This window comes from Stylophora pistillata, chromosome 6, assembly GCF_964205215.1.
Source record: "Stylophora pistillata chromosome 6, jaStyPist1.2, whole genome shotgun sequence".
Lineage (NCBI taxonomy): Eukaryota > Metazoa > Cnidaria > Anthozoa > Scleractinia > Pocilloporidae > Stylophora > Stylophora pistillata.
The window spans coordinates 1,362,965-1,378,945 of NC_142524.1; the positions used below are offsets into that span (position 1 = coordinate 1,362,965).

The following is a 15,981-nucleotide window of genomic DNA, read 5'->3' on the forward strand; positions in this document are numbered from 1 at the left end:
AGACGATTTCTCCTTACCAAGATACAACACGGTTACATACGGAAGACATAGCTTAAAGTACATGGGACCTTATATTTGGTCGAAGCTCCACAAATCAATCAAATTGGCTGACTCTCTAACTGCATTTAAAAATTAAGTCAGAGTCCTTGACCTATCTAGTCTCCTTCGCAGCCGCTCGGGCCGGAGTCACTCAACGCTCCCCGTCCCCACGTACAGCAGCGCGGCGGGGTGATAGAAAGCGAAACAGAACAACACCACACGATACATAGCCCAACACACCGCTAACGCTTAAACTAAGCGTGAATATTGAAGCTCGAAGCAGAATTGAAGGAGGCGCAACACGCTGCATCATTGAAGAGGACACAAGTGAAATAAGATACTGAAACTAAGTAGACTGATAAACGATATTGCTATTTCCCGCGCCGACTCAAACTAATTGTGGTTTGACCTTTTATTTGAGAAGTTTGTTGCATCGACTGAAGAAAATGGTAACGCAATGTAGGTATAAAAATAGTAGGGCTTTTAATAGAACTCATTTACAATAGGATTTTGAAGGACTGGGAATGAGCTAGCGTAAAATGGTTTTAGTCCATTTTACGCTAGCTCATTCCCAGTCCATCGGAGGAGTCCGTGGACTGGGGTCAGTCTTCTGTCCTTCGCCTCATACAACCAGTACCAAGGCAGTGAGCCTTGACTTCGACCCCACAAGCTGCTAAGCTTTAATACTTTTCAGGTTACACTAACTCACTTACCATCCTAAGCCGGCTAAGATGGACAAAAGCAAACACTTAGGTTAGGGTGATACACTGAGAGAACGTACAGCTACACAGATCGATAGACATATTTATTTAATCCTTTAATCTCCCAGTCAAAACGCAGACACCTTTGCTTCATAATCACTGTTCAGTTTGATTAGTTGACTGACTGGAGGTCAATCATCACACTGTTATCTATCATATTACTCTACTGTTTGACATATCTCGATTCTTAACCACGCAACAATTCATACCTTGTATTTGCATGGAAGTGTATGTTGTAACTAGTCCACACATCGCACTTGGAATACACTTTATAAAAAAAATTCTAATAGATCAAATCGAAGTCTCTTTGCTAAGGCGCTTCCATGGAGGCTTGAGTCCGTGTCGAGTACTAAATCGACATCGAGGCGCTGAAGCTCATGTGTGAGATGTTCAAAAATAGGTTTAAAGAACTATTCTAAAATCATGTTTACTTATACTTAAATCACCTTTGGCAACGAGCTAACGGTTATCTAACGGTTACCCAAACTTAAAAACTACAATGGCAGATGGCCGCAGCGATCAGACACACACTTAAAAGCACGGACACTTCCGACAAACCGACACAAATGAGATATGGAATTTCGTATAACACAAGATAAGGATCGTTTGCCCAAGGATCTCTAAATTTAACGAGACAGTGCCAAGTGTATAGCTCGGTTTTCGAAAGATTTGTGAGGACGCGAAGTAGCAGTTGACGCTCGACTTTTCACCTATGCTTCTTAAAATTTGGGATGGAAAGCTACCATAGCTACCTAACACGTGAACGCCTTTTGTGTTGTACTAGGAAAAAGCCCAATTACACCCTTATCGATAATATCACTGCAACAACTTAACAAAAAGCTACTGGACATAAAAATTGCAAAGCTATAAATGACAACTGGGTCAAAACCAGTGTTATTTGGTCATTATGACGAAGAGTCCACAACTTAAGTTAACACGGGTATACTTTTAGGAAGTTTTAAATATCCTTATCTCATGTAACATGTGTGTAAGCTATTCTTCTCGCCTAGATCGCAAGGAGTTTACACTTTGGGACAGTTTTCATTTTGATGCCGGACGTTTCATGTGCCGAACTCATTGCTTAGTTAATAATTACTTTTGCTTTCTGAAAATTACCTGTTTTTAACTAAAGATTATTTCTCTTTTCTTTTTTTTTGCTGAAAGCTCTGAAAGTCTTTGAACTCAAAAACTGTAATGGTCATGGAACGGCAACAATACGCCTACTTTTGTCATTCTGGGCTAGTACTATTTCGATTTAAGTTCGGCTGATGAAACGTTGAGCATCTCAAACGTAGGTTTTAGAAAATATATCATCTTATCGGTGGCCATGAAAAAGCTAGTTTACACAGGCCATTTTAGATCAAAGGTTTTTATGTTTCTTTTCTTTTCGTTTGCAAGTGTAGATAAAGAGCACAACTTTTCAAAACCAATCTTACATTGGTTGTTCGAGTTCACCAATGATATCTTCCATACTTGGTCTTGCTTCAGCATCTTGCTGCAGGCATCTTCGAATGAGAGCTCGAATCACACGGTTTGTCACCCTAGCAACTTGCTCGTCACGTCTGTCAGGATCCGGTAACTCCCGGATGCAAATCTCACAGAGGAGAACTCCAAAACTGTAAACATCAACCTGAGTTCGAAAAGAGATTAACAATGAAAAGTTAAACATGCACGAACCTGCATTCTTGCTATTTTATGTAACTATACCTTTATATATCTATTCCTCCTTGTTTTTCCCCTTATTTTGCATTCTGTTTACATCACAGAAATGTTGTCTTATTGCTATGTAAAAATTGCTATGCAAACAAACCAATAAAAACCAAACAGTATTGTACGCTTCGCCGCTGATTTTACATTGCAGATAAATGCCTCAAGAATAATAGACATTCTGCGTGATGTAAACTGACTGACGGTGGATAAATAAGCTCGACTCTTCTCCTGATTGAAGTTAACTTTTTCATGATCCGTCCGGCGGTAACTTTCCTACATACTGATATCACGTTAAGCACCCGACCGGTTTACCAACTAAAAAGGGTTCGACTATGGACAGAGATCACACGAGATTTCTGGTCCCGTGCCCTCCACAAATTGATTCAACATCTTACTATAGATATACCTTACTGCAAACACAAGTAGACAATTGAGAAACAACTCCAAATTTCAGACATACCATGACGGTTTGATGTTTAGTATGTGCTTCAGGTGCACTGTATATCATAGCACCAGGACTAACTGTCATAGTCTGCTGCACAACACTAGCCGTGCCATAATCCGACACTTTGCCTCGCCATTGGTCGGCTTGCCGCCATAGCAACACATTGGCACTGCTAATGTCGTGGTGAATGATGGGAGATGGTTTCTTTAGATGAAGGTAGTTTAATGCTCGAGCCACGTCCAGACAAATAACAGACACTTCGGTATTGGAAAGAGCTCGCTCTTCTAACAATGCTCGTAAACTTGACTCCATGAGCTCTGTCACGAACAGAGGACTTCCTTCATCATTTGTTGCTCCAATAAACTGCAGCAAACAAGGATGGCGGCATCTGGCGGCAATACTCATCTCTCTCTCAAACAATCTGCGGTTGTGATCAGAAAGGATCAACTCGTACATCTGTTTGACGGCAATAGTACAGCCGCAATACTTGCCTTCGACAACACTTCCCCAACCTCCTTTACCAAGGCATTTGTCCGTCAGCTGAATCTGATCGCGTGAAATGACCCAGTCAGGAGTCTGATGGCGTGAACGTTCATTTAACGCCCTTTGAGCCGCTGAAAGAGACGTCTCCAACTCGTCTATTTCGTGCTGTTTGGCCCTCAGCAGTCTTCCCAAAGAAGTAACTTCTCCATTTTGTTCCTGTAGTTGCCCGCGGACAGTTGTCAACTGCTTTGTCATTTCGCTAACTTGTCCATCTCTCTCTCCTAGTTGTGCATCTCTTTCTTGTGGCTGCCTCTGGGAATTTGTCAACTGCTGCGTCATCTCCCTCAGTTGTCCATCTCTCTCTCGTACTTGTCCATCTCTCTCTCTTAGTTGTCCATCTCTTTCTTGTAGCTGCCTCTGGGCATTTGTTAACTGCTGTGTCATCTCCCTCAGTTGTCCATCTCTGTCTCTTAGTTGTCTATCTCTCTTTCTTAGTTGCTCTTGAACGTTTTCCAGTTGCTGTGTCAACTCCCTCAGTTGTCCTTTGATTATGAAATAAAGCAATGCAATTTTCACCTTTTTGTCTCACAGAGCGTCAACCGAAAAGCCAAAAAGTCCTCACTTTTCTCTTAGGGTAAGTGTTATATCAAGAGACGTTGAAACTTAAAAAGAAAACTGAAATGTCATTTCCTGTTCTTTCATTTCTTGTAACCATGGCCTGGCTTTGAATTTTCACATTTTACCAAAAACATGTTGACCTCGTTTTCCGATGATTTTTTTTTTGTTTATTTGTTTTTCACATTTGCCTTTTCGTTTCCAAAAGATCTTAAACAATGGGGAAACCGCCATGTTGTATTGATTACTTGGTATCACGCCTGCTATCCGTTTAAAATTTACTCAGTTCTCCCACGTTACCTAACAGTGTTACCTAAAAGCTCACTACGGAACTCCGACTTACACTTTGTTATAACTATTTTCTCAACAAATTTGTTCCTCGATAACATCCTCTCACCTGATAATTCCTTCCAAATAGTTTCCTCTTTAATATTCTCTTTTACGTCTTTTTCTGTTGTAGAAACAGATCTTGCTCCTCTTTCTTCAGCAGCTCCACTTCCAGTTACTTCATCCTTACAAAAATGGAAAACACAGAGCAACTTAGGCGATACTAAAACATCTGTGTATGTATATTGGGCTTGCCTACCAAACGAATTTAAAAAATCTGTAGTTTTGGTTTTATCAGGTGAGTTTATGGGGTAAGTCAGCCATCGTGAAGAGTGGAATGTTTTTCGTCTTTTCACGAACGTGGGACAAGGAAAAAATTCTGACTCTCCATATGAACTTCATATTCCCCGCTCCAATGCTTATCCACTGAGCCGCAGACTCTTTGCGGAGTGAGCAAGGCCCATTACGAAGTTCATATAAATGACAACCGTCCTGCGTACCGCAGAGCAGTGGGGCGCGGAATCGGAGCGTGCATTTCATTCTCTGTCCCACCTCGTGACAACACGAAAAACACCTTTCTCTATTTCTTCACCGAGCTCTAAACTTAACATCTTTCTTATTCTATTACAAAGTAAGCTTTTACTAAAAAGTGAGTCACACTACAGAAATAAGAAAGGCTCACCAAAATTGGTAGAATTTTAATTGGGGACCAGTGTGCTCTTACTGTTTTACAATTCCTTCCGAACTATCGACAGTCAGTAATTACTCTTTTCGGCTTGCTATTGAACGTTTATTTAAATTGCTTTGTATTTATCCACAAGCATTTATCATACGGGTGATCACAAGTCTGTAAACTTGATCACTATACAGTCCGCCCTCTAGCTTTATCTAAAGGTCCTAAAGGCTTGCTGTAGCTTGAAAGCCACCCTCAGACATGCTTCTTTTGACTATCACAGCATCATAACGAATTGTTTCATTCCTAAAAAGATGAGTTAGGAAACCGTTAAACTAACAGAAACTCCAAGAAAGGCAACCAGGCGTTACGAAACATAATCAACACAAGATCCCATGAAAAAATAACCTCAGTATTCTCCCATTTCGTGAGGATGCTTACTGTGATAATTTAAGGAAATATGTAAAGCATGAAATATCAAACCTTTTTAACCTTTCTGGCATCGATGTTCAGAGCACCCAGTCCTCTTTTCTCAGACAAGATCCTTCGTGCCTCGTCAGTCCCGCAGCAGTCCATTGCTGTTTGACCATTCTTGTTTACAAGCTTTGTGTCCGCACCGAAATCTAACAGCAACTCCAGCATTTCTTTCAAAAATTCGTCTTTTTCAGGTCCTGGTTCAAAAGTCACGGCTAAATGAAGAGGAGTGCTTCCTTCTGTGTTGGTAGCATTCACATCACACCCTGCATGTAAAATTAGCTTCATCGTCTCAATACAAGGAAGCTTGCACACACTTTGCAATCGAAACCTGGGAACTGGAGTTTTATGCCATACAGCCAAGTGCAGAAGAGTATTTCCATCAGGATGGGAGCGAGGATTTGAGCACAGAAATCTTTGAAGGCATTTCGTAATGTTACTATTTTTCATCTCTGGAGGAACTTGAACTTTTCTGTATATAATCAAGAGATAAAGAGTACAAAAAAGGAATTTTTTTTGTGTCTCATTCTTGTGTTCCTCTTGCAGTTTTCCAGACTTAAGCGCTGCTGTAAGTTTCCTATTTCCATCAACCAGTTTTTCGAGAATGTTCTCGATATTTTTGGGGCTCAAACTGTGTCCACTCTGCACCATTTCTGCAAATAAATCTATGACGTCGTCAAGCTCCGCTGAATCTGGAACATCGCAGTTCATGGCTATTTCCATCGCCCGTGTCCACAAAGGAATACACAGCTCGTACTGCTTAGAGTCAGCTAAAACAGCTCCCCTGTATCTTATCGGAAACCTCAATTCTGTATTGTCAGTTCCAAGGATTCTCTCTCTGATAAGAAGACCTTCCATGTGGATAGCATGATCATCGCCTTCTAACACAGAAAGTTCCTTACGAGTTTGACTCTCTTTCCTATTTTGATAAGCTTCGACTGGTTCCATTTTCTTTTTAAGCAAAAGACATGACGGATCTTTATACCTCTCCAGCATTCCACGTTTCATGTAACTGAATGCTTCTTCAATGGCATAAGCATCATCATAATTAGCAATGGTAGCACCAAGAAGTTCAAGAGCATCAACTTTTTGTTCCTTTGTACATTCCGGTCGGCTGATAAAATACTCCACCATTTCAGTTTTACATTCATTACTGGCTTTAAGAAGTGGCGTAAGCCGCTCAAGATTGTACTTTTCTTTTGCTCCCATAGCTAGCAACCCCCTGCTACAGCATAATGAAGACAATTTTGTCCATAATTGTCTTCTAGATGTATATTTCCCCATTTTCGACAAGAAAAGAAAGAACATCCATGTGACCATAGCCGCATGTTACCATCAGAGGAGTACTATTGACAAAATTTCGTGCATTTACATCGGCCCCGTTCTCAACCAAACACTGCACAACAGCAAGGCGTCCATCGAAGGCAGCAGATCTCAAGGGAGTCGAATTTCTCGATACCCTGCCGTCGATGTCGGCGTTTTGTTCGATCAAGAGTCTCACAACCTCAAGAAGACCATTAGTAGCAGCGATCCACAAAGCTGTGCAACCCTCATAAACCTCTCCTTCAACTTTAATCGATCCACGAGCCTCGATGTTTGCTTCGTAACGTAAAAGGACCTTCACAGAATCTAGTTTTCCATCACGAGGAGCGATGATGAGAGGAGTCGCAAGGTCGTCGCCATCGTTGATTTTCGTTTCCAAAGTGGTTTTTCTTATGTCGGCTTTCATCTCCTCTAACAATTGACTCAGACGAGAACTGTCGTCAGAAAGAGTTTCAGGAGCATTTGATGCGTTACTAAGCACGGATGCATTACTACCCATTTAAGAAAAACACAAGCAAACGGGCCTCAAGATTCTCTCTCACGCTCAATTTGAATTGGGTATGCAAAGGAACAAACGCAACCTTCGAGGTCAGAATCTCGTACAGAGAGACTCTTATTTCAGAGGAGATCACGCCAAGAGGAAAGCAGATAATTTTACCTATCGATCTTTGGTCCAATCTATCTGCTGTGGCGAGGAAGTGCCGTTGCTTCGTTAAAAAAAAGTGTCCTGATGCGAATCATGTTCACAAACCTTTTTATGTTCTCTCTGAATAAACACTTAGTTGCGTTACATTTTCAAATGTGATATGCATGAATTCCACTATTTCACAATCATAATCTCTCAACTAGAAACCAAACACTCCTCTTTTTCGAGAAAGCGTGGCGTGTGACACTATTTCATCATTTGGGGAGGGGAGGGAGAGGGCCCAACTGATCTGGAGAAATGTGGGAAAGCGTCATGCAAAACTTGAATGAGATTTCATTTCGCCCTTATTCGGTCGAGGATTATAAATCCACAAGAGTTAGAGACAGAAGAGTTAGAAACAGTTCTTTCTAGTCTATAGATTATGATTTATGTGTGGTCACGCCATTTAAACACTTGTAATGAACTGAGCGCGTCTTGATTTCAAGTGTAGAAAATTATCGTATAACGGTGTAAAATGGACAGAACTAGGGGCTTGAGATACATTTTATACATCGTGCATTACGCTAGGCAATGCATAGCTACGCGGATAGACAGATTTAACATTTCAACCTCCCAGTCAAAACACAGACACATTTGTTAAATAATCACTATTCAGTTTGATGGCTGATTCAGTGACAGGAGGTTAATCATTACACTGTTAGCTATATCGTCTTATACTCTATTTATCACCAAGCTTCAATTCATACCCAGTATGTGGTTTGCAGACTGCGTATCATACTCTTTACTGTACATCCTCTACTTAGAATACACACCAGAAAAAAGCCACAAATCGATTCTGTCAAAGTCTTGTAATTGAACTTAGCCTGCGGCGTTTCGTTGGTGGCCTGACTGTAGTTTGTGTTTAACAACAAGTCACCGTTGAAGCTCCATACTGGCACACTGGTGCATGATTTTCAAAAATGGGCTTCAAAAACGGTAGAAAAACATTTATAAACACTCTTGGAAGGGATGAAGTTTTATTTGATTTTGAAATGCTTTGGAAACCTCCTGCACATCGAAAATTGTACGTGTATCTGATTTATCCACAACAAATAATTGTAAAACCGTATGAATACGACTAAATACTAGCATATGAGCGCCTGAATAACAGTAAAAACGTGTCTTGACATAAAATACCAATTCTTTATTTATACCTGAATCACCTTCGGCAGCCAGAACGTACGATGACTTAGCTAAACTGCTATCGTCCATTGCACCAGTAAACGTGAATGTCACAATTTAACTTAATTATATAAAAGAAATATACCGCACTTTCTATATGTTTACCGGCATAATATCCTACTCGCGATGTTGTGAGAACACGAGAAAAGTTTGTGAATGAGTCCCCCCCTGGACTACGACTCAGAAAATTTCCTCGTCTTCTCCTATCATCCCTGGTGGGTTCGTTACCATGGGTTGGTTACCATGGGTTGTTTACCATGGGTTGGTTACCATGGGTTGGTTACCATGGGTTGGTTACCATGGGTTGGTTACCATGGGTTGGTTACCATGGGTTGGTTACCCTGTGGGTTGGTTATCATCCTTGGTGGGTTGGTAAATCTGTAAACCAATAAAAAGTGCGTTGCATTGCTTCATTATTTTGTATTCAAAAAGATTTGCACTTTCCCGTGATCTTTCCACGCCGGCATAGACATAAAATCACATTCGGCATTAACTAGGATTAAGATGCGGTAGCAGCCTATAGCTGAATGGGACAAAATTACATATTCATCCGAGCAAAAATATCATAAGCGGCCTTAGGAATTGTTATCTATTATTGGCAATAATTACATAGATAGAAATCTAGACTTTTAAAAATTTTACTTTGACTCAGAGTGACGAATGTTTTATAATGACACTCGAATGAAGAAATTCAGTACAGATCAAAGATGTAACTAAATTAAAAAGTACGCCGTGCGAAAAAAAACTGAAATTGTTGAAAGGTAATTTTCTGTTCAAGATAAGCTGCACTTTGTTTGTCCAAAGATCAGCCAGTCGCAGTTGACGCTCGACTTATTGACAGTGCTATTCACAAACATAAATGAGGGACTTTCATTTAATCCATCTGTACCGCAGTAAAAATATTTTGTTAAAATTTTTGTAGAGCAAATTGTATCATACCTGTCTTAAACTAGTCTTTCAAGTTCACTAATGATCTCGTCCATACTGGGTCTCGCTTCAGGATCTCGTTGCAGACATCGGCGAACGAGAGTTCGAAACACGCGGTCAGTCACCATGGCAACTTGTTCCTCGCGCCTATCTCGATCAGGCAGTATCCCAGTGCACATCTCGCAGAGTAGAACGCCAAAGCTGTACACATCAACCTTAACATAAATAGGGTAAATCAAAATGATCACACTTCCTCAGGGATTCCATCAGAAAGAAAAGCTGTCGAACGATTTTTCGAAACTCTCCTCAAATGTTCCCTACTAATCTCTGTTTCGAGCACTACAATGAAAAAAGTGAGATAGGTCACCGTGCTTGCTACAGAGCAATGACACGCAATGCAATTCTGAGGAATCACCTAAAAAGTTCATTTTATTTGCCACCGAAGTCTATGTCCAATGGGTTTCAGGAAGAGAGGATGACCTCATCTTCTGTTGGCCCCAGTCATTTGACGAAAAACTTGTTTACCATGCCGGAGGGGTATCTCCCATCTTATCTATCATTTGATCCCTGGCGCCGTCTCCATTAATTTTTAAATTTTTGATGCTACAAATCTTTTCTTGGTTCAACTCTTCGGTTCAGGCATTCCAGTTTTTATATTATTACATACTGATGACAGATGAGTCAGCCATTCATTCTTATTCAAAACGGAACAGGACGACTGAACCATGATGCTCTATTTTGTGTCAACCGTAGCCGCTTTCGGTCTGGTTTGTATAATATATGAGCTTAAGACGAGTTTTCTAAAGCTCAGAGATCGGACCACTGAATACAGCTCAGGTGATTTAGTTTGGTTTCTTTTCATGGATACAATTTACTAAAAACAAGGCAATAAAACTACCTTTAAATTTTGATGTTCAGTAAATGCTTCAGGCGCACTGTAAATTTCAGCACCGGGACAAGCTGTCATGGTCGCCTTCGTAAAACTGGCGGCCCCATAGTCCGATACTTTGCCTCGCCACTGGTCGTTTTGTCGCCACAGCAACACATTGGCACTGCTGATATCCCGGTGAATAATGGGGCGTGGTTTCTTTAGATGAAGGTAGTTTAATGCTCGAGCCACATCCAAAGAAATGACAGATGTTTCACTACTGGAAAGAGGTCGCTCCTCAACCAATCTTCGTAAACTCGTTTCCATGAGCTCCGTCACAAACAAAGGACTTTCTTCATCGTTTGTAGCTCCAATGAATTGTAGTAGGCAGGGATGGCGGCATCTTGAGGCAATGTTCATTTCTCGCTCAAACAGTTCCCTGTAGTAAGGGGAGGATTCAAGAAGAACTCCGTAAATCTGTTTGATGGCAACAGTACAGCCACAATACTTGCCTTCGACAACCTTTCCCCAGCCTCCACTACCGAGGCAGTTTTCTGTCAGTTGAATTTGATCGCGTGAAATCACCCAGTCAGGTGTCTGTTGGCGTGAACGTTCGGTTAAGGCTCGTTGAGCTGTTGATAGAGATGTCTCAAGTTCAATCACTTCCTGATGCCTTGCTCTCAGCCGCTCCTCCAAAGAAGAGACTTCTTCATTTTTCTCTTGTAGTTGCTCTTGAACAATTATCAACTGCTGATTCATCTGCCTTACTTGTCCATCTTTCTCTCTCAATCGTCCATCTCTCTCTTGTAGTTGTCCTTGAACATTTGTCAACTGTTCTGTCCTTTCCCTCAGTTGTCCATCTCTCTCTTGTAGTTCATCATGGACATTCATATTTGTCTGGATCATCTCCCTTATTTCTCCATTTCTTTCCTCCAGTTGTCTATCTTTCTCTCGTAGTTGCTCTCGGACATTTTTCAACTGCTGTGTCATCTCCCTCAATTGCCCTTAAAAAAAGTCGAATATGGTTTTTTTTAAAAAAAAAAATAGAAAATCGTTGTTGTTGTTTTTTTAGCTCTAGTAAAGGTGTGATAAAAGCTTAAAATTGTCTTTTTTTTTTTAGGGCGACTGTTAAATCGGGGCTGAATCCACAACAGTTGTTATATCTTACTGGAAATGCCAGTATATATTTTCTATTCCCACTATTTTAATTTTCTTTAATCTCTGTTGTTATTGCCGCTTTTCGCTGGTCATTTTCCGCGAGTGCGGCGTAAACGATGGATGAGCCGTAAATTGGATTAATTGGCATCAAGATCGCCCAAGCTACCTAAAAGCTAATTTGATCCTCAACTGGATCCTCTTACCAGATATTTCCTTCGCTGTAGGTTCCTTTTCCAAATTGTCATTTATGTCCCTCTCTCTTCCAGGAACAAATCTTGTTCCTCTCTCTTTACTGGAACAACTTCCAGTTACTTCATCCTTAGAGAAAGTGGAGAACACATTGCCACTTTGAGGATTGCAAAATATTTTAGCATATGTAACGGAATTTACTCCGTACTATTTAAACTATTTGTATATCGGCACGGTCTTTAAACCTTTCAATGTCATTGCGCCGACACTACAAGGCTACGTGTGAGTTGCACACATCATTGCTGCTTATGTTTGACCACCACTTGTCTCGCGACTAGTATTGATAGAGCTGTTTATGAAGCTTTTCGAGGTAATACCACTCGCGCAGTATTAAGACCGTGAACTTTTAAGATTTCTTAATGGTTGCAAGTCATGCATGACACTGACTTGTACAGGCTTTATGAACGCTTTTCCCTAAGTCGTCTGCGTGGAAATTCACATTAGCTGGTTGGGTAAGTAACAAACGTTATCACAAGCCAATTTCAACGATATGAACCGACGCCAGATTTAAAACACAAAGATGCATAGTCAGGTTACATTCCAAGGACTGACAGCAAAATTGTGTTAATAAATATTCAGGAAAAAGTGTGGCAACCTCTAAAATAATGAAAAGACCCACAGAAATTTATAAAAGTATAATAAGTGACCATAGTGCTCTTATATATCACAATTCAGTCCCAAAGATCACCAGTCAGTAGTTTTACTTGACTTAACTCTCCTCAGTTGTTGTTTGAATTTTCATTTTAATTACTTTGTGTTATTTGTGCATGCATTAATAGGACGGGTGATCACAAGTTTGTAAATTTGATCAACAGGTCGACCGCTCTAAGGTCTGCCCTCTAGCTTTATCTAAAGTTCTGCTGTGGCTTGAAAGCCACCCTCGGACATGCTACTTTTGACTATCACAGCATCCTAACGAATTTTTTCATTCATAAAAGCGGATGAGTTTGGAAATCATTAAAAGTGACAGAAAGCCGAAGAAAGGCAACCAGGCCTCACGAAAAATTATCAACACAAGATCCTATGGAGAAATAAACTCACTATTCTCCCATTTCGTGAGGATGCTTACCGTAATAATTTAAGGTAATGTATAAAAAGAGTTAAAAATCAAAATTATCTTACCTTTCTGGCATCGATGTTCGTGGCCCCCAGTCCTTTCGCAGACAAGATCCTTCGTGCCTCGTCAGTCCCGCAGCAGTCCATTGCTGTTTGACCATTCTTGTTTACAAGCTTTGTATCCGCACCGAGATCTAACAGCAACTCCAGCATTTCTTTCAAAGTTTCTTCTTTTTCAGGTCCTGGTACAAAAGTCACGGCTAAATGAAGAGGAGTGTTTCCTTCTGTATTAACAGCATTCACGTCACATCCTGCATGTAAAATAAGCTTCATCGTCTCAGTACAAGGAAGCTTGCACACCGTGCCACTTTCATTCAATCCAAACTCGGGAACTGGAGTTTTATGCCATACAGCCAGGTGCAGAAGTGTATTTCCATCAGGATGGGAGCGAGGATTTGAGTGCAGAAATCTCTGAAGAAAGTTAATAATGTTTTCGCTTTTCATTTCTGGAGAAACTTGAACTTTTTTGTATATAATCAAAAGATAGAGAGCATAGAAAAGCAATTCTTGTTGTGTCTCATTCTTGCCCTCCTCTTGCAATTTTCCTGACTCTAACGCTTCTGTCAGTTTCATATTTGCATCGACCAGTTTTTCGAAAACGTTCTCGATACTTTTTGGACTCAAATTATGTCCATTCAGCACCATTTCTGAAAATAAAGCTGTGAAGCCGTCAAGCTCCCTTGGTTTTGGAACATCGCAGTTCATGGCTATTTCCATCGCTCGTGTCCACAAAGCAATACACGGCTCGTACTCCTTAAAGTCAGCTAAAACAGCTCCCCGGTATCCTATCGGGTATCTCAATTCTATATTGTCAGGTCCAAGGATTCTCTCTCTGATAACAAGTCCCTCCATGTGGATAGCATGATCATCGCCTTCTAGCAGAGAAAGTTCCTCAAGAGTTTGACTCTCTCTTCTATTTTGATAAGCTTCCACGGGTTTCATTTTCTTTTTAGGCAATGGATGTGATGGGTTCTTATACCTCTCCTCCATTCCACGCTTCATGAAACTAAATGCCTTCCCAGTGTCATAAGCATTGATATCATTAGCGAAGGTGGCACCGAGAAGTTCAAGAGCATCAATTCTCTGTTCCTTTGTACATTCTGGTCGGCTGATAAAATACTCCACTATTTCAGTTTTACAATGATTACTGCCTACAAGAAGTGGTGTTAGACCTATAAGATTGTGTTTTTGTTTCGCTCCCAAAACTAGCAGCTTAGCAACTATCTGAACGTGTCCTCCTTCCGCAGCTAAGTGAAGACATGTTTCTCCATTAATGTTTTCTTCATGTATATTTGCTCCACTTTCGACAAGAAAGGAAACAACATCCATGTGACCATTGTAACATGCTATCATCAGAGGAGTATAATTGAAATTATTGCGTGCATTTACATCGGCTCCGTTCTCAACCAAACAGCGCACGATATCAAGGCGTCCATCAGAGGCAGCAGCTCTCAAAGGAGTCGAATTTGTTGCCGTTCTGCCGTCGACGTCGGCGTTTTCTTCGATCAAGAGTCTCACAACATCAAGATGACCTTTTGCAGCAGCGATCCACAAAGCTGTGCAACCCTCCAAAACCTTTCCTTCAACTTTAATCGATCCACGAGCCTCGATGTTTGCTTCGAAACGTAAAAAGGCCTTCACAAAATCCAGTTTTCCATCACGAGCAGCGATGATGAGAGGAGTCGCAAGGTCGTCGCCATCTTTGATGTTTGTTTCCAGAGCGGATTTTCTTGATTTGGCGTTCATCACCCTTAGCGAATCAAGCAGATCAGAACCTTCATCACGAGCAGCATGATAAGCTGTAGTTAATACAGGTAATAAGGCATCCGTTCCACGAACGGATGCTTTATTACCCATTTCAAACAACACAAACGCAAAACCTCTAAACCTTACTTCGCTCAACCCGGAATGTTTGAGAAAAACAACAGGCACAAAATTTTGAGGTCAGAACTTTGCATAAGCAGGCTGTCACGGTTCAAAAAGCAATTAATTTTACCGATGATCTATGCAGTCTATATACTGTTGTAGAAAAGAACTACGAGTTGCTTCACCTCAAAAAGAAAGGTTTACTGTTGAAATCACGTTCATAAACCTTTATTTTCTGTCACAATAAATACCCAGTTGCGTTACATTTTCTTTCGTGATATGCATGAATTCCACCTTTTCGCAATCATAATCTCCCCACTAGAAACCAAACTTTCCTTCTTTCCGAGAAAGCGCGGAGTGTGACACATATTTCCTCATTTAGGGAGGGGAGGGAGAAAGCCCAACTGATCTGGAGACTTGTGACGGTATGAATGAACGGAACTATGGGCTTGAGATAAATTTGAAGCATCGTGCACCGCCCAATAACTACGTAGACAAAAATATATATTATTTTAACCTCCCACTCAAAACAGAGACACATTTGTTAAATGACCACTATTCAGTTTAATGGCTGAAGTTATATTAATGGCTGAAGTTATCTTAATAATAACATCGTTTGACCTGATGTATCGCCAACCTTCAGTTCATACCCAGTATATGGTTTGCAGCGTGCATATTATACTTAATACATTTTATACTTGGAATACACACCAGAAACCATTAATCGTCTCGATTACGTACAGCTGTTAACTTAAATATTGTGACTTTCATGAACAGGCTCAGAGGACTGAGGAGCGTGGCGACGCTCAAGTGCCGTATGCACGAGCGAGCACGTTCACTTAAAAATGCGGCAAACTGAGTTTAATTAAAATAAGTCGTAGAAGATAAATCCTCCTCAACATAAATTGGTATTCTTGACTGAAGACTTCTCATGGTAGCGAGACAGGGCGAAGTAATTATCAAATCTAGTTTTCTTCTCCAACCGAAAGATAAGCGTTCTACCCTTTCGGGCGACGCACAGTGTATTTGAACTTCGCCAGTTGCTGGTTTCAGGGAGCCATTGGGGTGCTCGATTCGTCA

The 15,981-nt window shown here is 40.8% G+C and overlaps 4 protein-coding genes across 6 annotated transcripts in view; all 4 read right to left on the reverse strand.

Annotated features, from left to right (window-relative positions):
- Positions 1-1,667: 1,667 nt before the first annotated feature.
- Positions 1,668-6,721, reverse strand: LOC148727666 (uncharacterized). 2 transcript variants are annotated; one of them, XM_088762438.1, is made up of 4 exons: positions 5,546-6,721; positions 4,451-4,565; positions 2,971-3,980; positions 1,668-2,430 (listed from the first exon to the last, which is right to left on the reverse strand). In XM_088762438.1, the coding sequence occupies exons 1-4, from the start codon at positions 6,659-6,661 to the stop codon at positions 2,233-2,235; spliced, it is 2,439 nt and encodes an 812-aa protein (XP_088618564.1). In that variant the 5' UTR covers positions 6,662-6,721; the 3' UTR covers positions 1,668-2,232. The 2 variants fall into 2 exon arrangements, with proteins under 2 accessions (XP_088618564.1, XP_088618563.1); XM_088762437.1 differs by having other exon boundaries at positions 5,537-6,721.
- Positions 6,687-8,517, reverse strand: LOC148727667 (protein fem-1 homolog B-like). Its single transcript, XM_088762460.1, has one exon. It carries the CDS (start codon positions 7,347-7,349, stop codon positions 6,792-6,794), a length of 558 nt encoding a protein of 185 aa, XP_088618586.1. The 5' UTR covers positions 7,350-8,517; the 3' UTR covers positions 6,687-6,791.
- Positions 8,518-8,658: 141 nt separating this feature from the next.
- On the reverse strand, positions 8,659-15,020 carry LOC148727668 (protein fem-1 homolog B-like). Of its 2 annotated transcripts, XM_088762440.1 has the most exons (5): positions 13,042-15,020; positions 11,874-11,988; positions 10,543-11,516; positions 9,657-9,859; positions 8,659-9,095 (listed from the first exon to the last, which is right to left on the reverse strand). In XM_088762440.1, exons 1-4 carry the CDS (start codon positions 14,890-14,892, stop codon positions 9,662-9,664), a joined length of 3,138 nt encoding a protein of 1,045 aa, XP_088618566.1. In that variant the 5' UTR covers positions 14,893-15,020; the 3' UTR covers positions 8,659-9,095; positions 9,657-9,661. The 2 variants fall into 2 exon arrangements, with proteins under 2 accessions (XP_088618566.1, XP_088618565.1); XM_088762439.1 differs by having other exon boundaries at positions 8,659-9,859.
- LOC148727669 (uncharacterized) overlaps positions 9,757-15,981 on the reverse strand; it is a 38,250-nt gene continuing 32,025 nt past the window's right edge. The window contains exon 5 of the mRNA XM_088762435.1: positions 9,757-9,859. The gene's annotated coding sequence lies outside the window, so the exon portion shown is untranslated. The remainder of the gene's footprint in view (positions 9,860-15,981) is intronic.

Bases quoted from the DNA above. Each gene is read 5' to 3' on its own strand.
- LOC148727666 (XM_088762437.1), bottom strand. From the start codon at position 6,661: ATGGTGGAGTATTTTATCAGCCGACCGGAATGTACAAAGGAACAAAAA. The intron at 3,981-4,450 runs GTGAGAGGATGT...TCATAATCAAAG, and splicing joins TATTTGGAAGGAATTATCAG to GACAACTGAGGGAGTTGACA. The intron at 2,431-2,970 runs GTATGTCTGAAA...TTTCGAACTCAG, and splicing joins CTAAACATCAAACCGTCATG to GTTGATGTTTACAGTTTTGG.
- LOC148727667 (XM_088762460.1), bottom strand. From the start codon at position 7,349: ATGGGTAGTAATGCATCCGTGCTTAGTAACGCATCAAATGCTCCTGAA.
- LOC148727668 (XM_088762440.1), bottom strand. From the start codon at position 14,892: ATGGGTAATAAAGCATCCGTTCGTGGAACGGATGCCTTATTACCTGTA. The intron at 11,989-13,041 runs GTAAGATAATTT...ACTTTCTCTAAG, and splicing joins CGAACATCGATGCCAGAAAG to GATGAAGTAACTGGAAGTTG. The intron at 11,517-11,873 runs GTAAGAGGATCC...ACTTTTTTTAAG, and splicing joins TACAGCGAAGGAAATATCTG to GGCAATTGAGGGAGATGACA.